Source organism: Alligator mississippiensis, chromosome 5, assembly GCF_030867095.1.
Source record: "Alligator mississippiensis isolate rAllMis1 chromosome 5, rAllMis1, whole genome shotgun sequence".
Lineage (NCBI taxonomy): Eukaryota > Metazoa > Chordata > Crocodylia > Alligatoridae > Alligator > Alligator mississippiensis.
The window spans coordinates 209,978,270-209,998,977 of NC_081828.1; the positions used below are offsets into that span (position 1 = coordinate 209,978,270).

General features: G+C 45.6%; 1 protein-coding gene across 2 annotated transcripts in view; it reads right to left on the reverse strand.

The window, feature by feature from the left end:
• Positions 1–20,708, reverse strand: part of OXSR1 (oxidative stress responsive kinase 1) — a 123,703-nt gene that overhangs the window by 70,637 nt on the left and 32,358 nt on the right. For both annotated transcript variants that reach the window (XM_014609069.3, XM_059729223.1), the window contains one exon: positions 13,849–13,957. In XM_014609069.3, the coding sequence (XP_014464555.1) occupies positions 13,849–13,957 (109 nt within the window). The remainder of the gene's footprint in view (positions 1–13,848; positions 13,958–20,708) is intronic.

Genomic DNA, 20,708 nt, shown 5'->3' on the forward strand with positions numbered 1-20,708 from the left:
TCCCAGCACTGCCGCACCCTGCACCCCCCACCCGCCTCCCCAAGTAACACGCCCTCCACCCCAGCTGGGCAGCTTGTCCCAGCCCCAATCTCTCCCTCCCCATGTCCCTTCCCTCCCCCCAGCCCCAACAGATTTATCAGCTGGAGGCAGCTGTCAGCTGCCTGTTTAGTCTACGGCCGAATCTCTGAATCAGCCGAATCGATTTGGATGCTTTGAATATATTCAGTGCTTTTACTTAGTCTCCCAATTCGATTAGGAGATTTGGTCCCCAGATCAGGCTGAATTTCCTCCAAATTGAATCAGCTACTGAAGCTTTGCACAGCCCTATTGGGTACCAATGCAGCCTCCTGTTTTACATGCACTAGTATATATTTTTGGACACCACTCTCAGACTGGCCATTTAGAGCAAATATGCTCAACCCCCAGCCCACAGACTAAATCAAGCTTATGGAGCCACGGCATCCAGCCCATGAGGCCCCCCACAGGTCAGGAAATTTGGTGGGGGGAATGGTGGCAAGTAACACTACCATTGCTCCCCCACTGCCAAATTTCCAAGCTCTGTGCAGCCAGATCAGGCCCTCACTGCAGGCTGCTGCTAGACCTACCAGCTGGATCCAGCCCTTAAAGCAACCCAGCTTTGGCACTCTGGCCCTCAGGGCAGAAAGGTTGAGCATCACTGGTTCAGAGCAATGCAGGATCTTGCAAGAGATCTAAGCAAAGAACAAACAAAGGTTAAAGACAGCGAAAAGCCTCTCCCTGCAAGCTGAAGACAGCTGACAGCAGATAAGCGACTAAAAACCCACCTCCTTACTGAGCAAAGTGAGTCATCCCCATCTAATCTGCCGAGAGAAACATGTTTGTACTACTGTCACCACAGCAGAGCAAAAGTCATATTTATTCTACTTCATCCACCAACAAAATTGCTACTTATGCTCCAAGTCTGCACTCTGGGTTGCAACTACATGAGACAACACTGCGGGGTAAGGAGAATGAAATGGAGCTGCATCCCCACAGGCGGTTCCACTTGAAGTGGGAAATCTTTCTTCTGACATGGTGGTTAAGCAAGTTCGAGACGAATGCTATTCTGCTCGGGGTAGCTTAGAAAAACCAAACCCAGCATCTGTGCAGAGAACTGGGCTAGGCAACCACTGGGGCTCATTCCAACCCCATGAGCTGGACTGCAGCAACAAGAAATAAAAGGATTCCAAAACAGAGGGAAATCTAAAAATTTTTAAACTAACGGTCAAAGGGATTTCATTAGTTGGACAAATGTTTTCCATTAGAGGTTAGATCATATTTTGGCACCAACCTGGTAAGTTCAGAGCAAAGCCATTCCTGAGCAACCAGAGCCAAGTATGACGCTTTTTCTTGGCCGAGGTCTTCACTGACAAATGCTGCGTGTTGTACGTTACAAAGCATTTTTGCCCTTACCCCAAACAGCCTCCCCAGTGGAGCATTCTCCTGCTAAGTGGGCTCCATGTTTTTAAACTATCTGAAATAATTGAATGCGCCCAGTTTATTTACTCCAAATTAGCCTTTTGTGGGATGGAGAATCTGCTCTATAGATTGGGTGCGCTAATTTAATTAAACATAGTCTGACAGTTTCTTTGCATGCCAGTGCATCCCTGTACCAAAGGACTCTCAGTCTAGAGGTGCAAGTGAGGATAGTGAAGTATACCAAGTCGTATCTGGTCATAGTTAGAGAGGGGCTAAAGGGCAACTGCTAGGCTTTAGGCATCAGAGTTTTGTTGTGCTGGTTAATAACCATCAGACAAAGCTATAGCAAGATCCAACGGCTAGAAGTTAAAACTAGACAAATTCAAATTAACACAAGGGACAAGTATTCAAGAATAAAGGGAAATTAAGAACTAAAACAACTTACTCAGGATTATGGAAGATTTTCCATCACTGGCAAACCTCCTTTTAAAACCAAGGATGGATGTTTTCTAAGATGCACACACTCTAGTTCAACCAAAACACAATTTAGTGAAAACTGTGGGCTGTGCTATCCATAAGGTGGAACTAGATAATCTCACCATGTTTTTTCTGGCCTTAAAACCTATGACCAATTTATAATTAACGCTGATGGTTCACAGCGCTGGTCTGTTTTAGAAGCTCTTTGGAAGAAAGGGGCAAGATGGGTAAATGTCAAATGAAAGGCTCTTCCATGTGCTCAAGGCAGCATGAAAGGCTCTACAAAGTCAAAAGAGAACAAGCCGGGCTAGCAACAGAGTCTAAACTTGAATTCAAAGTTACTTATCTTTTTGGTGCAATATTGTTAAGAAGGTTGGATGGAGAGCCCCGGAGGGATACAAGTTAAAGACTCCAGCAATGCAAGGCAAAAAGGAGACAACATGCTGTTCAAAAGAATTTTATGTGACACTTATTATGAAAAAGCCTACAGTTACAAAGGGGTGTTTAAAGCGCATCAAATGCAAACAAAGCAGGATGAAGTCGCATGCAAGATACCATGCACTGTAATTTAAAAAAACCTGTTCATTATTCCTTGTTATTGCTCTTGATTTCAAGGTCCTTGCTATCATCAATGCCAATTACAGTCCATCAGTAATTATATTAGATCTATTTAGCAAAGTACAATCCCATAGTGGAAACTGTGCTATAATTGAAAGTTGAGTGATTTTGTGATCAAACTTGCATACTCCGTAATCAGCTCTGAAAGCTGCTAATGCAATAGTTCGCAATACTCCCGAATGATAGCAGGAGTCTCTAAGGGAACCTTTGTGGGATACAGATTTCCCCTCAGCAGATAGTTCCCCACTCCTAACCACCGTAAGCCAAACGCAGCACAAGCAAAGCAAACAAGTTTTAGGGGCCACACACCCTAAGTCAGTCCTACAACCAGCTAGCTGGCTTGACCTCTCTCCAGCTGCATGACCAAAGGAAAAAGTATTAACTTCCCTCCTTACTGTGCTGTAGGAGGGAAGAGAAGGAAGCACGTGGCTTCATTTCTGCCTGTAACGAGTTCGTGGTATAAGGGGAACTGGAGTTCTTCAAAACATGTTGTCCGCAGGCCCGTTCTCACTTGTGGGTGCGTCTCATGCCCGAGAATGAAGACTTCTCTGCCCCAGCAGTGCCACAGTACACCCTAACCTTGTCTCTCCTTGCAGCCCCACAGCAAGGGGATAACGGGCTCCTTGGTTTCCTCTCAGCTGCAGAGCCCCATGCTAAGTTGACTCCAAGGAGCAAGGGGAGAGTGGGACTCAAATTAGTATATGGAAGGAACCAGAGTCACTGGCAAGTAACTTTGTTTTCTGCTTTCCATGGCTACCCTCATATACATCCACACCGGTGGATGACTTCAAAACAGTGCCCAGTAGGCCTGTGCGAAGCGGCTAGGACTCGCTTCGGATTCAGCCGATTTGGGGGACAGTGATTCTACTTGGTGATTCGAATCACTGTCCCGAATCAATTCGGCCACCACCGAAATCAGACGAATCTCTGAATCAAACAGGCCCCAGACCCCACACACTCTCCCAGCCCCATCAATGGCTGCCCTGCCCGGCCCCAGCCTCCTGGCTCTTTAAAAAAAAAAAAAAAGTCCCACACACACCAGCTGCTGCCAGGGAGAGGATGATCCCCATTGCCCCACATTGCATGGGGGGCTCTGTCACGAGCCCCCAGAAGCCCCCATGCCCACTGCTGCAGCTGGTGAGTGCAGGGCTTTGGGTTTTTTGTTTGGTTTTTTTTTTAAAGAACCAGGAGCCGGGGCTGGGCGGAGAAGCCATGGGGGGCAAGAGTCAGGGGATGGGACCTGGCAGGGGTCCCTCCATGGTTTCTTCTCCCCCCCCCCCTTACTGGCATGCATCTTTTTATTAGTGTCCTGAGTGAACTAGGATTTGGAGATTCAGCCACTAAATCTGGCTAAATCTCCTCTGAATCAAATCAGCACCCAAAGCTTCACGCAGCCGTAGTGCCCATATGCCTGGAGAGAGGTTTGAGTCCCTTGAGGAAAACAGCAATTGGAGAACTGCTCTGCTAATGGCAGCATCTTCCCTAGAGCCTTCTGCAACAATAAAATGCACTGCAAAAGGGTGGATGGAGCCTCAGGGCTTTGCCCTAGAGATGTCACTTAGGAACATTACGAAGGGATGCTGTGAAAGTAGCCGGGGTTCTGGTGGAACAGGCCCTTATCACCCGAGAGGTCTCAAAGCATAGTTTTATACAGCCTGAGATTTGACTAGACAACCCTTTTACCAACAACACTATGCTGTTGGAGCCCTCAGTCATCAATACAAAAAAATGGTAGAGAGTGAGCAGCATGGTCCTATACTAAGAATCGATTCCATATGGACTTAAAAGCATACCAACATTTCTGCATGTGATGCACGGGGCTTTAGAAAATACACCAATAAAGTTCACGTGTTGCCCCCAATGAAAGTTAGAGACAAGCCTAAGCAGGAACTTTGGGTAAGTATTTAAGGCACAGTTGGCAGGGTCCTTTCTGCTGGAAAGGGGAACACCAACCTTCTTGCTCTAGCTGAAAGAACCATCCAGCATCCACACTGTAAGATGGAGGAAGCAGTGATCTAGGAGGATTCTCCCCCTAGAAACGTGGGGTTTATAAGTCTGGAACCAATAGCGGCATCCTGGGATCTCCAATGAGGAAGAATAAGAAAGCTTAGTGCCCAAGCTACTCCTGGACACAAGCTCCTATTCCCCTACAAACAAGCCATTGAGGTAGACATGAAATGCACAGAATCACAGGTTGGAGAACAAGAACTGAGCTTCCTTCTGGAGCGAGAAAGGCATTTCCCTGTTGGGCTGGTTTGAAAATAGGCCTATGGGAATATGAGATACACTCACACATGAGAACATGTCATGCAGACAACTACTGGAGAACTTGCAATTTAGCCTGCCCTACCTGCATAACACTGCAAGGCTGTCTCTCATTCCAGAATCTCCCCGCAGGTATTTACACCTCACCCAAAGTAGCATCTGCACAGCTGAATGCACAAGCTTGAGGAAAGAGCTTTCCATGACTTACATCTAGGCCAATGATTTCCAACCAGGATGCTGCAGCACCCTAGGTGCCTTAAGAGCCTTTCAAGAGTGCTGTGGAGTGCCACACAATGTTAGCACCGTTCAGTGTGCAAACACGATTCACACAATAAACCCAGGGATTTCAAACAGAAATCCATAGCATAGAAAACACTAACCGGCTGTAGTTTTTCTGAGTTCTTTGCAACAGAACAACTGTTTCATTTTTTTTTATTTTTTTTTTTACTACAAAAAGAAGTGAACATGAAGACTGGCATTTTGAGGGGTGCCTGAAGTCCAAAAAGGTTGAGAACCACTGATCTAGGCAGACTGAGTCAAGTAGCTTTTATACATAACCTTTGCTAGGACTGTAGTCTACACTGAACATCTCTTCAAAGAAGGAGGAACCAATATCTAAATATAGGACACGCACATGTGATAGCCCTGCCGCTGTGACACATCAATACAAATTCAAATCAACAGCGGTCAGCATTGTAAATCATGCAGTTTCATGAGTTAAAGGAGCAACTCTAATAGTTGCTCAGGGCTCCTACTCTTCTGCAGATAGCGCCGTTGAGGTGGGCATGAGACGCAATCACAGGATACAGGTTTCTTTGGTTCCACCTTCTACAATGAGTGTTTCTTCGAAGACTACAGTGCTAGTGAAGGTTATGAATAAAACACATTTGACTCAGTCTGCCTCAACCTTTTTGGACTCAAGATGCCATTCCCTCAATAAGAGCTGGCATTTTCTGAGGGGCGCATCAAGTTTAGGGTTCACTTGTTTGGGTTTGGAGGGGGTTGGGGGGGCAGGTCGCTATTGCTGGTTTGGTTGTTTTTTGTTTGTCTTGTTTTTTGGTTTTTTACTGCAGCAAAATAAATACAGCAATTCTTCTGTTAATCGGGTGGGGAATGGAAATCACCTTGTATTCGAATAAATACGAGTTTCGACAGTCAAGCAATAGGTGAGTTAGGAGCCACCTTTGAGGGATTTTGAGAGGTGCAAGATGCCTCGAGTCTAAAAAGGCCGAGAACTACTGCCCTAGACACGTTACTAAAGTACCAGAAAGAGGGTCCTGCCCCACAGCAAGCACTCCAATCATGAGACTTTAATATGCTTTAACCATGCCACATATTTAGGCTGCAAATCAAACTTGAGCACATACCAAACCACTAAATCCACAAGGGTTTGTCATTGTGCCACGAGCCTGCGCTGCTGCATATCTTTCCTGCCACAGGTCTACCAGGATTGCCCCCAAAGCAAAAGGATGGATATGTGATCAGGAGTGGTATTCCGTAGCTGTACAGACAACGCAAGGCAACGAGTCACTAGTGGATTCACTCTTTCCACTATGCTCCTTCCAAATGGGAGTATGTAGTAGTTAAAGCTGCAGGTTTAGAGGATGCACACTGTGCCACCTATCTAAAAGCTGGAGACAGAGCACCAGACCCCACGAGGTATAAAAGCAATCTTTACCCGTATCACACGTTCTATAGTAGGGACGGCAAATCCATGGCTTGTAACCTGCTAGCACCTTTCAGGCAATTTAAATGCAGTTCCTGAAACTGGGGTGTTCTGTACAGACCACTGACTCTACGACACATACTCAAAAGCTGCAGGTCCTGAGGCTCTAGGCCACGTCAAGATTTTGGTCTAAGCCTAGACAAGTTAAGTCTAGCCACCTCTTGTTATGGAGAGTTTTGCAACCACAAGGGTCAAAACTCCCTGCTCAAATATGCCTTATATTCAGATCTCCCCTACATGCAGTATGTTACACAGGAAATTTGCATGCAATATTTCTCCTTTAAGAGAGAGAAAGAAGAACCAAGTGATAGTAAATTGGTCACATGGTTTAATGCAGAAGTGGCCAGCTTGTTGTACATGTCCCAAGTGGCGTGGGCAGCCTGTGCATGTGTCACACAGCAGGCCAAGGAAGGCATAGGCTGCACAGCAGCAGGTTGGGCAGGAAGCAGAAAGCAGAGCAGCAAATCAGGCAGGGGAAAGGGATCCGAGTGGCACTCAAGGCAGGCTAATTTGTGACGGGCCTGCTTAAAAGGTTGGCCACCCCTGGTTTAACGCATTAAGGGAATGTGCCCAAATATAATGGGCACTGTGTAGGAACCTGAAGAGATTGAAGGGGAGAGGTAAAGAGAAATACAAAAAGCTAGAACATGGTGCTCACAGCAACCAGCTCAGTTACACACTTCACGCTACACCCTACACTACTGAATGGGAATGTCTGAGAGCATTACACATGCCTGGGACATTAGACTCAAGAGAAAGACTCCCTCTGAATTATCCCAAGTTAACATGAAAAAAAATCCTCCCCAGGTCACCACATTAGCGTGAACAGCCTGCAGTCAATAAATCAACTATCAGTCAGGCAGAGGTTTGGCACAAGAGAGCCAGGAAAGCTGCTGTTATATTATGTGGACAGCACTCTGATTTTTGCAGGATCAGAAAGGCCTGAATAAAAGCTATTCTATGTGTTGGCTTAGGATCTTCAGAGCCTGCTGCAATGGAGTATTCTGCTGCATCAGGCCCTCACAGTTTCCAACCTGGAGGATCCTTAACCGTTCACATCTCAGCAACAGAGTACAACAGTCTCACAACCACCCCCAAGACATACATCCCTGTTTTGTTAGCCTCTGACCAGATGAGAAGCTGCCACATTTCTCCGATTTATAATACGCAAAGCCCTAATCCAGCAGGATAGGGATAAACAAAGACACCAAGCAAGCTTCCAGATAAGGAAGGCATTATGCACAGCATGGAAAAAAAAAGAAAACAAAAAAAAAACCCCCAAACCACACACTCCTGAATAAATGCTGTGCTTCATGAGTTTGAAATACATTGGGAATGAATGTAAGTTAAGCCACATCAGAGCCAAAACGGTCATAGCAGAATTCATGCTGGATGCTTCCTTCTCTTGTTGCATATCCCGGAGGGGAAGGGACATCTTTGGAAAGGTGTAAAACAAAGCAAAATTAAGGCTAGTAGAAGGGGGAAATGATACAGTGGAGAAGGTCACAAACAGTGGAGTATATAGCATCAGGGTTTTCAGATAAATCCTACTTTGACTTCTAACTTCCTTTTCCCCCAAATGCCTACACTAAGTGAACTGGTTAATCCATTTATCTCGACCTTTTATATTTACATTTTTTTAAATGTAGTTCCCAGCATACAAACATTCCTCACACTCTTACAACCACAGAGATCCTATCAGACACCTCATCCCATCGTTATGGGGAACTCCAACTTATTACAGTGCAATTGCTATAATGCATCTGTAGGCCCACACCTATTATTGTTTAACAGATCTTTACCCTGGAGACCGACTAACCTTGTGCTCTCTTGGATCCTATTTCTGATAACAGAAGAATTCAAAAAGTTAAACATAGGCCAAGAATCTTTGCCCAAGCTGTGACCTTAATTCGCTGCTTGGCATTAGGGAAGCCTTAGGAGTGATTAGATCAGTGACTAACAAGGAAAGAGAACAAGATCCCGCCCCTTGTTGGAGACTTAAGAGGCACCTACACAGGAGCGCAGAGGCACTGAAAGTTTGAATGAGCTTTAGTTCAAGTGCCCGCACCGCCATTTGCAAAGCTCAGAGATGTGATACACAAGACATAGCAGCGCTTCAGAACGGCTCTTGGAGCCAATCTAATTAAAGTGCCGCCCTCCCACCCCCAAAGCATGTGTAACAGCGCCCAAGGATTCTTTCTACCCCTTCCATTTTGCTCCTTTTTCCTGAACTGCTGGCCAAGGACTTCAGAGGATAATTAAGGAAAAAGGACAAGGCAAGAAGTTGATTAGGTAGGAACTTCTGGAAAAAAGAAAATCGCATATGAATAACTGTTTCAAAATGCTGATCTCCTACACAGATTCAATTATGTGCCTCGAAGGAGACAGAGAGGCATTGAGTGCATGATCAGCTGGCAGGTCTTCAACCTCTGAAAGGCTTGCACCATTTGAAAAAGCATGGAGGCTTCCCAGGCTGCAGGCTGGGATGGTAAAACCTACTCTCTGCCATAAAGACAGGTTTTCAACAAGCAAGCGTTTTGCAGACTTAGCCCTGGCTTTGCATTGCAGGGTCAAGACGTGAACTCTGCTAGAGCCAGGAGTACACTGGAGGAGCTAGCAGGTTGCAGTCTGAGAAGGCACGCAGGCAGGGGCAGTGGCTGCTCACCCCAATTACAAATAAAGAAGCAAGCCACGTGCTTTATACGGTCAGACCACGTACAAGGGTTGCATGGTGGCAGAGAAAAAAAGAGAAAGAAAAAAAAAAAAAAAAAATCAAGCCTCTTGACTATGCCAGGGCTGCAAATTCAAGCCTTGCTTTTCCTTGTGCGAAGGCACCCACAACAGTGTATAAATAGGAGTCTGGGCATGTGAGCTGGGAGTCACAGTTTGCTAGATGATGCTATCTGCATTGCACTGTCCACTGGCAATGGCAACTGGCTTGCCCAAGCTGCACTATCGAGGGGCTACTAACCTCAAGCAGACTTTTTCAGATGCAAGCAGTTACCTTAGAAAGGCATGACTAGACCTCACGACAAGGGCTGAGCAAGCCTGCCCTCTTCTACAAACAGAGGGCCCTAACTGGGCCAAGATGTCAAGTCTGAAGTGCTGCACTTGGGTTCCTGAAAAAATATGAAACGTTACCAGTACAACAACATCAGCCCAAAAATCAATGGAAGCAACAGTTACTGGCAGACATTAAACTGCATGGCTTAGTTAATTAACAAACAACTGCTCACAAAGCCAGGCCCATTTTCTCAGGGGAGCAACTCTAGGCACCTACTTTTAGAAGCCAAAATTGCCCAAAGGAGATTACATCCCTAGCGCAGTCGGTTGGCAACGAATAACAGAAAGTAATGTTACAAAGTAACAGGTTTAATTTTGAAATATTCCTAAAGGAAATAACCTATTTTATATTGATGGAGTCTTGCATGTATACTGCCGCTGGTGCCCCGGATGGAGTGATTAAAGTGCACCGACGTAATCTGAAAAATAAGTCACAGTGAATGCTTGTACTTATTTTTTGTGGATTGATTGTTTAGTGATGTCACTAAGACACTGAAGACTAAAATTAAGCTAGTTTTAGCCTGGAAAAAAACAGGTGAGTAAAGATTGATGTTGATAGAAAAGGAAGAAATGAATACCTGAATTTTTGCCCAGAAAGGAAGACTGCCCTGCTATTTTTATATCCAACTGAAAATATGACTGCACTGGTCATAAGCTATATAACATACATACTGGGCACATTTTGAGATGTATTTTCAACTTGAACATACACACGATTAATGAATGTTACGGTGGATGACCAGCCAAAGGGGAGGACAATTAGGTTTTGCCCTTTCATTGTTTCTTTAATTTATGAAACTGCCCCAAGGCTTTAGCCTGCTGCAAAATTTAAGTCTTGTCTACATTATTTTCTCCTGCAAGACTAAGGACAAACAGGAAAATTAATAAGTTATTACCTTTGGGATCGAGGAACCAAGGCGCCTTCCAAAAGAAAAGTCATTTGAGGCAGATGATATTTTAGAGAGAACTTGTTTGCCACCACAAATTCAAAGCAGGATGACAAAGTTTGTTAAAACAGAAAGAAAATGGCACTTCAATCAGAAGGTTAGAAAGCCCCTTGCCACCACAGGAGGTAGCTCTGCAAAGTGTGGAAAAACAGAAGTTCAATCTAATTTCTGAAAGAGAAGAGGAACAAAGAAAATCCAAGGAAAAGCTTGCCTTCCAAGCTACCTCCTCCTTGCTACTGCTGTGTAATACCAGACAAACCAAACATTTACAGCCCACTCAGAAGAGCACAAAAAATGTCTCTGTACCCCTTAAATTCAAGCCACCTGGACTCATCGCTTGCTGTTCCTCATTTTTCATAACAACGCTTCCACTCCAGTCTGCCTGGATTTTGGCTCAAGCCCAAATTAAAGGTAATATATACTTTAAGACGCACTTAAATCAGAGTTCAGACAAAAATCTTCTCATATGGCCTCACATACATCACCCTTTTCATTCAGCAATGTGATTGCACAACAAAGCTAAGTACAGACAGTTAAAAAAGCTCCAGGCTGAATCCGTTCAATCTTCACAAGTTAGCCTAAACTGAGTCGATTGAACTGAGAAGCAAATGGACAGACTTACACTTTTGATTTTGGAAATGCAACCACATACCTGAAGCACATGGCCCAGGCCAGAAGCTGGGGGGTGCTAAAGCATGCCTCCCTGCTAAGACAGGGCAGACGGTTTGGGCCAAGGCTAGCCTGCCCACCTGGAGCATGGTGGGGTTGTGGGGGAGGTGCAAAGTATCCTGGGATGCTGGGGGACTGTGAGTTAACTTGAATCTGGAGGGGATCTGGCACAGAAGTTCAATAAACTGATTTAACCTGAATCAGTTAAAGTCTGATACTATGTCCATCCAGGTTTACCTTAAACTGGTTTAAAATGCTTTCAAAATGGCTGATATGCACTGAACTTCTGTTGTGTTACAGATTTGAACCAGTTTCCAATCACTTATACCAGTTTATCTGTAACTCCTATCCCTAGCCTAGAAGACCGGGTACAAACAAAAGGTTTTATACAAACAGGCCTCTACTTGAGAAGTACAATGTTGGGATCTGATGTACAGCACAGCATTGGTGACTGATTTCTATAATGCTGTAACAACTCAAAGAACATTCAAAAACATTAGTCTTTTGTTCTCCGCGCTACCAAGGTAAAGCCAGGACACATCAGAGCAAGCAACAAAGACTGATCCTCTCATTTCAGTCTGTAAAATGTAGATGGGAAAGAGGCATGAAAGCAGAAATGAGTGTGCTAGACAAAGTTCTGGCTGGTGCAGCACTCAAATGTTTGTAGCTGTTGCTGGACAACAAGCATTAAGAGCAATTCTTAAATCTTCCTCCAGAATCGAGGGTACGGGTAAAATACACGCACAAGTACATGCAAGCTTCTCCACCACCGTTCTTTGACTCTAAACCCACCTCCTAGTCTGAATCTACCACAAGTCCTAATCTAGTGGGATCAAGTGTAATGTGGTTTGTGCAATGTAAGCACTTAACCACAACCAACTGCACAACTTGCGACCAATGAGCTAGCTGCAGTTAGTGGACAAGGGTAGATTTGAGCAAGCGACAGAAGGAAAAGTTCCCTAGTTTCTCACCAATTCCCGGAGGCATCTACTCACACTTTCAGTCTAGCAAGGTCTGTGCTCTACATTACACTGTCAGTTTGTGTTCAAGGTACATAGGCCCTGCTTCTTATGTATGTGGTATGAATCCTGAATGGTTAACCAATGCGGGATGCTTATCCACACTGTAGTCTGAAAAGAAGAGGGTGAGAATAAGGCATTTAAACCCAGACGGCATGGCTGATGCTCAGCCACTCACTTAATAACGGAGAGGAAAAATTAGCAGATTTTTAAACTCATTTAAATTCGCAACATTAGCCCTGTATAACACTCAGTTCCTGAAAAGCGCTGTGATGACTTTCTACAGCAACTTTTATCAAGGACACACACAGAGTGACTGTTGTGAAGCTCCTGTGGAAAAGCAAGTTTGGCCAGATTTTTCCATATAGTCAAATGATGCAGCAGGATGCTCTCCTGGCGATATCGTTACAGATTTAATTATTGCCCTATTGAAAAAGTAAAGCAGAGGCCTCTGATAGCATGATGATTTAATAAAAGTGCACTGCTCTATCACATCAGATCGCCATCTGGAGTCAGAAATGCCCTCCAGACCCAAGAAGAAGAAAGCATATGGGCAGGGTAGGAGCCTAGGCAATAGCAATGGATTCTAACAGAGATCCTAGTCCAAAAGTATAGTTGCTTGACACACAGATGCTTAATATTAGAGCGACGGGGATGCGGAAACGTTACCTTTTTCTGAGCCCAATAGGAGGATGATTAGAAGCACATCCAGTATTGCTCGAGGACAAACAGCTAAAAGAACCCAGCTTTGCATGGTGAAAGATGAGGCAGATCAAGCATCCATCTGCACAGAAGCTCACTGCATGGCCATACCACAAGCCTCCTTCCACCTGGGATCAAACACCTGCATTGTGCAAGAGCTGTTCTACCGATCACAGAGATTTGGGGTCTTAAGTAGGGAGGCCAACAGATAAAGAAAGTCAAATCAATGTATTGTCCAGTTAACAACAGCCTATCACCAACAAGCAGCAGGCTTGTTGAGAGACAAGAGAAGGTGAAACTACTGACTAGGAAAAAGTCAAGCTTCTCCAGGGGCTGAGGCTTGCTTACTGCTGGGAACAATACCACTTTTTGCATTGACATCCAGGAAGACCTGGGAGGCAGAGTCACCTTTAAACTGGACCCATTTCCAAAAGCTTCACTTGGTAACTGGAACTATACCCAACACCAAGTTTCCCTGTCAGTTTTTATGATTTAAAAACACACATTTTCCACTTCTCAAATGTATGAGAAAGTCTTTTGCACAGCAAAAGGGGAGAGAAACACAGAAAAAGTGACTATGCAGGGGAAATCAAAGGTGCATATCCAGCCTGCTCTCTAGATGAAGCACTATCAAATAAATAGAAAACAATTTATTTTTAAACTCCAACCTTTCAGTTACTGTCATCTTGGGTATTACTGGCAACGGACAGCACTTCTGTTTGAACTCTCGGTATTTTCATGTTGATTGTATCCCTTTAACTTTGAGAAAAATCAAAGGGAACTCTTTGAACCATTATTTCAGAGTCTTCAGCTTTGGGCAAGGGGAAACAACGGGAGAGAAGGGTACAGTACAGCAGAGAAAGAAGGCTATTTACACCAGCTTCTTCCCATACTCTTCAGGGCATCTGACCTTAGGACCACTCACCTCCACTAAGTAATTTCATCACCAGCCAGAGCTCATCTTTCACCACAAATGATGTGTAGTAAGATACAATGTTCGGGTGATGGCACTGGCTCATGGCTTGAATTTCTTTCTGTGGAAAGAAAAAAAAGAAGAGTGTTAGTCTTTATATGCCATTCACTACCTCCCTACTACTATCTGCCTCAAGTCAGAGTACTTGATGAGGGGGAGAAAAGGACTAATTATAAGTAATGATGAAAATCCTGAATTGTAATAACCAGGCCACCTGACCTGCTCAAGTTAGACCATGAAATTGTCTAGATACAAGACTAGTCAACCTACTTCTGGGTAGTAAACAGACAAGGTGGGAGGCCAGACGGTTGCAAAAGGCCAACTACAGTACAGAGCAGAAGAATCATGCTGGAGATTTTTGCTATACCGCTGCCCTTAAAATTTCCATGTTGGCTTCCTCTTAGATCAGTCTTTGACTAATTGGTTCTTAAGGAGTTTGAAGCTATCTAGAAACACCAAGAACTTTACTACCACCACCACCACCCTCCCCACCCCTTCTCCTATCCTGGGAGTTTCCTCGCTGTTTGTAAGGATGGCTGGGATGGGAATAAAATGGACTTTAAATCCGTACCCCCCTCCCAGTCTCGGTTTCCCCAGGCAGAGGCAGGCAGCTGAGGAAAAAGAGGAGATGCAGAGGCAGCAGTATGGAAACAGACTCACTGCTTCCCTACAGGCTTTTAAACAGCAGATGCAAAACCAACCAGTCTTGCTCATTTCATCATGTCGGGGCATGGCAAAGCTACCAGCCCTGGAGTCTGCATCTGCAGAATTAAAGGAACTACAGAGTCAAATCAGCACATGGAGTCTGCACAACAAAAACCCTGAAGTTTCTGGAGCGTACGAGTTTCCCCTGCTCTAGACAGAAATAGAACATAAACGTTTGGGGGGGGAGTTTCCATTGCAGAATTAAGAATCCACTGAAGTTAATTCTATAGTACTGTGCTTTAACAATATATGCATATTTAGAGCTTCCTTAAAATAAAAAAAAAGCTGGTTTCACTTTGCCCATGATGCAAGCACAGTTAGAACAGATCTTTACATAAGTATCAATAAAGCACTTCACATCTGGACCTGGTCCAAAGGAAAAATTGGCCTTTCAGATTATATCGAGAGAGACGTGGACTGGAAAGCTGGTGTTAGCCGAGAAACTTTGATAGAGCTTAATACCAGAGCACCCAAAGTAACTGGCTCTCCTCAATGCTCTAGGAGTCTTTGCACCCCCTTAAATATTTGCTTCACTTTCCAGAATGGGGAACAAGGTTGCTTACCTAGCCCCATCAGTGCTTCTGAGAGGTAAAAGAGCTAATTAGATGGCTTACTCAAGGACACCCGCAGTCTGTGTCCAGTCCAAGATCAGACCTCAGGAGGAGTTCTGGGTCCTTTCTCTGGATACATCAAGGGGCTACCCCATCCAGAAGTAAGGATGGTTGATTAACAATGGGCAGGAAAAAATACAAAAAGTAGATGGCACTATACACATAAGAGCAAACAGGCTGTACAATTTAGCAAATGCCATGTTCTTCTGTTGGGAAGGCCGAGTGTTCGACTGCAGGGTGGGTATAGGTAGTACAAAGGAGGGCATATCTACATGTGCATTAATGCACAATAGTTACTGCACATTTAGTTTAGTACCTGCAATAACAGGTACTATTAAGTGCACAGTAACTGGTATTACTGTGCAATAGCACTGTGCGTGCATTTTAGGTGATGCTAATGCGCAGTAGACTAATTCTACTGCACATTAGCATGGCAGGCAAAATGTGTGCTAATGCGCAGTAGAATTAGTCTACTACACATGTGGCATTTCATGTAGATATGCCCAAGCAGAACAAAACTATGTGTATTAAAGCATACAGTTGCATTCATTGATCATGGAGGGCAGAGTTAAGGTTTAAGCTATCTGCCAATGTACTCTTCACTTCCTAGACGTTCAAGTAGACAAAACTCGCTCTTCCAGAGAAGAGCATGTTACTAGGCAAACTTCCTAGGTCAGGGGTAGCCAACCCATGGCATGTATGCCACGAGTAACATGGACAATCTCCATGTGGCACGAGGCAGATGTGAGGAGAGACACAGGAAAAGATAGGGCAGGGAACAAAAAGCAGAGCAAAGTTCAGGCAAGGGAAGGGGATCAGAGTGGCACCCCTCTCAAAAAGGATGGCCCCACTGTCCTAGGTTTCTGAAAAGAGAGAAGTGATCTTTGTAGGAGTTAGCAATCAGGTGGCTGTAGTTATCAAGAGAAGCAGCCAGTGGCCACTGTTTTGGGGTGATTTCCAAGCATTGTGTGGAATGGCTTCTGCCTTGAAGTGTCTGGGATGCCTAGCTGCTAACACACCCACTGAGAAACCACAGAAGTGATCTATGTCCCCAAGAGCTTGACAGCTTTATTACACAGTAGTTACAGTACTTTAAGCATATGACAAAGCAGGGCAGGGTGGCACCTAAGGGACTAAATGGCAAGTCCCCAAGGTGCCACCCTGCCCTGCCTCTGAACTAATAAGGCTATTTACCTCTTTTTAAGCCAGGGGTTCTCAACCTCAGACTCAAGGCATCCCTTGGAAAAATGCCAGTTCTTAAGTTTTCACTTATTTTTTTACTACAAAAAAAATAATGGAGCAATTTTTCTGTTGCAAAGAACTCCAGAAGACCACAACTGGTCAGAGTGTTTTGGACATGATGGATTTGCATTTGAAATCTCCGCGTGCTAACCCCTACATGGCACTCTGTGACACCCTTCAAAGGATTTCAAAGCAAGCCAGGGTGCTGCAGCTGGCACCCTGACAGTCTCTCTCCTTCCCCCTCTCCAACCCCATTTCTACCTCACCCATCCCATTAAATCCCTTTGCCCCACTCTCCACTCCCCCTGATACTTCAGTCCCCCCCACCTCGGGAAATACCCACCACATGTCCAGCTCCATTTGCAGAGTTCAGCTCTGGGTTCCTTTCAGGCCCCCCTGCCCTACTCCTGACGCACAAGGTGTTGCACAGCTCCCGCAGATCCCTGCACTTACTGGGTCCCTCCCAGAGAGACAGGAGCCTGTGGATGCTGAGCACCTGTCTACAGACTTAATTCTTCATTCAACACTGGGCTCAACCTTGCTTCCTCAAAAGAGGCAGTGGATGTCATGCACCACCAGGGGCAAATGTCACACAACTGAGCCACCTTCAGGTCTAGCCAGACTTGGTTCGACTCCCCAAGTCTACACAAGGATGCCCTGGGAGAAGCTGACAGCCTTAAATACCCTGCTCCCTGCCTGGATCTCAGGACCCATAAACTCAAATGATCCCAACTCTGGACCTGCTGCTCTGCTCCTGCCAGACAACACATTTCACAGGAAATTCAAGCAAGTGCCCAGGTTTTAGAGCACTTAGAGTTGACCTTTAAGCAGAAAGGAGTTTGGGGGAAAGTGTGAAGTGGCCTATTCAACTCACTGCAATGGTGTGAGCTGAACTAACCCCTACCCTCTCCCTCCCCATAAATAAATACAGATAAAAAGGCAGTTATTCTGAAAGCTGTGAACGGCTGTATTCATCCCTTGGGAGCAAAAGTCCTTACCCCAGCTCTGCTGCCAGGACTTGATCTCTAATGGTCTGCATCCAAGCATGCACTACTGTACTCACACCAGGCTCAGTCCTGAGCCCTCAGTGGAGGCTGCCAGCATGCCTACCCCTGCTCGCCCCATGGAGGCAGACATCCTCATACCCTAGTGTCACAGATCCACCCCAGGGAATTATGTGCAGAAAGATTCAAAAGATATGCAAAATTATATTTAGTTTAATTTGCAAAAAAATGTAATACTATTCAAACCTTCTTTAGAAATATTTGCAAGTACTTGTGGGGGGGGGGGGGGGGGGGGGGGGGGAGTACCCCCCACTGCCATACCTATGCACTGCCCCCACCACCAACAGGCCCTAGGGCACTCCTGTCCACAGCAGGCAGCACCCCTGGCAGCACACAGCTCCAGTAAGTCCTGGGCCCTGCACGTAGCAGCACAGAGCTGGCCCAGTTCAGCCCACTGGCGGGAGCTTTCAGGCCAAACCAGGCTGGCTCCGTGCCAGCACATGGGACATACAGCACCGCAGGCAGGAACCATGTGCAGCACCAGGCACTCAGCTGCCATCACATGCCACCAGCAGCTCTGCCTGCCCCAGCCAGTATCACCCCACGGGCACTACTGATGGCAGGGGCTGTGCACCATAAAGTGGGGGGCATGTGGCAGGGGGAGCCCACAACCATCCATCCCCCTCCCCTGCAGGCAGGAGCTCCCCTTTCTACTCACCACCTACACCCCTGGGAATTATGCGATTATCCACAGTCATATGTTTTTATGTGCAAAATGATGCGGGTGTATAATTGCATAATTCCCTGGGGTGTGCATAGGGGCAACTCCTGCCTTCCTAGAGGGATAAAGTCTGCCACATCTCATCTCACACAAAGATCAGGAAAACAGGCTCAGACGCACCCAGAAGGGCAGAGACCCACCAGACCTCGGCTCACATGGAATGGGGGAAAGGAAGGGGCTCCTACCCGCTAGAAGGCTGGGGGAAGATAGATCCTGAAACACACAGGGGATGCCAGGGGGACAGGCAGCTCTAGAAGAAAAGGGTCCCCCAGAACCTGGCACATACCCAGGAGAGGAACACGTGATGTTAACAAGAGCCCATACCTATAATGCCCCACTTTTCCTGCCATACATACCCCACCCCTACAACCCAAGACCCCAAACCCCTGTCCCTTCCCTTAGTTCATGACTTCACCATAACCCCCCTTCACTCAGTCAATATACCCAAGTCCCCTCTCAACCCCCACCCCCTCCAAGCAAGCATTTGCATGAGTAATTTATTCTCTTTTGGAGAATTTGCATGCCCCCTGGATTTTTGGCCAGACTGAGATCACAATGCCCTCAATACAAAAAGCCCTTTGACAGAAGCAGATCCAAGCAAAATGCTCTCCCCTTCTCTCCAGCTCCCAATCGTTGCCAGGGGTCAGATTCCAACCAACACTTGCGGGTGTAGGTCAAGTTCAATGGATGTTGCCCATTCCTTTAAATCACGCAGCTCATATGAAAACTGGCAGGCTAGAAAGCCTTTTAGCTACTCTGTCCATGCCCACCAAGTGTCATTCATTCAATCCATAAGCATCAGGCTTGTTCAGAAGCATTAACACTTGACTTGAAAACTGAACTTCTTTCTTTTGAATGCTTGGTTTCAATTTTGGTTCCCCAAAGCAGGAGTGGGTGCCAGGTACCAGCTGGGGGAAAAAAGTCAAGCAAATGAGTTGCTTCTGGACACGATCAGAGTTGTAGTTTGATCCCCAGTTGTGTCGTCCCCAGAATGACACTGACAGAATATAGGAGCCCTGAAAAAGAGAGGGTAATTATGTGTGGGGTGGGGGGGAGAAAGAAGAGGACCATCTCTTGGGAACATTTTGGTCCAATGACCACACGCCCGGTGTACAAACCCTCCCATGAGATGCCCCAAGTTTCAGGATACTATGATAAGCATGTGGATTTTAGAGCATTTAGGAGTCAACTTTTAAAACAGAAAAGAGCTGTTAATCTTCACAACAGAACAACTATTTGAATACAACTAAGGAAGAAATATTAAATTTAACGCGGACGGACATCCGTACACTTAAAACTCCTCTTTCTGGGAAAAGCCATAGATAGGAAAACATCTACGATGTGAACGGAGCCAAGCAAGAAAGGGGCGAGAAAGGAGCCACTACCTGGAGACGTATTTAATCTGCAGTCAGCTAGCCCTTTCCTATCCCTCCGGCTCTTTCCAATAATAAAGCTAGAGATCTTCAATAATAGGTTACAGCCTTCAACTGGGCTACAGTGCCATTGTGAATTGTGCAGACCGAACACAACAAAAGTGTTTCAAAAGATGCATGAAAGAGGGAAGTCTGTGGAGAATACTATTTCCAGATGCCAGGCTGGGTTGCACAGGTAAATGGAGAATTTAAAAGTGTCACTTGCACATAGAGGAAGGGGGGGGAAGGGGAAATCATGTGCCCAATCTACATACTACCCATCAGCCAGTTGATTGGTAACAGGAGCAGACTAAGCCATCCCTCATGTGGTGCACTGAGGCAATGAATAATTAACAGCATCACAGCTCATTATTTCCAGTGCACTTGCCATTATTAGAGAGGAAAAGGTGGGGAGGGGATGACGGGGACTTAACAAAAGCAGAGCTTCTCTTCCCCTCCTCCTGTTCCCAGTCTAATCTCACATTGGCTACATAAGGGTTTCTCCTCCCCTCGTGCCCACAAAGGATGCCCATATCCTTGGAGGTTTGCTGACACACAATTGTTTTAATTGATCATCACAAATCACAATGGGCATTGTGGTTAAAGTGCTTCCCCCACTTATAACTGGAACCAAACACTCTCATCCACACAACAGCCCACACTAGCAATACCAATACAGCGCGAGGGCACTTCCACCAGGACCCCTGTCCGATAGCTACCAGAGGAACTCTATTTAAAAGCATATGGGGGAGGAAGGTGGACAAATGAATTCAAGGGCTAGCCTCGTAACCCGCAGTGTTTCCTGAATACACAACAACTTTCCAGGGGGCTTTGACAACAATAGGAAAACAGAAAGGCAATTTCAGTGCGGAAGTGATAGGGAGAGGCAGTAACAGTTTTCAAATTTTGCTGTCTAATCTCGCTGGGAGGGGTGCTTGTACATGTGATGGGGGTTTAGTCCTCAGGGTTTTAATATATGCCCCCTAAATTGAAAGAGTGGGGCATAGAATAAAACCCTGAGGACTAAATCATTTCAATTTTTCCGTCACGTTACAGC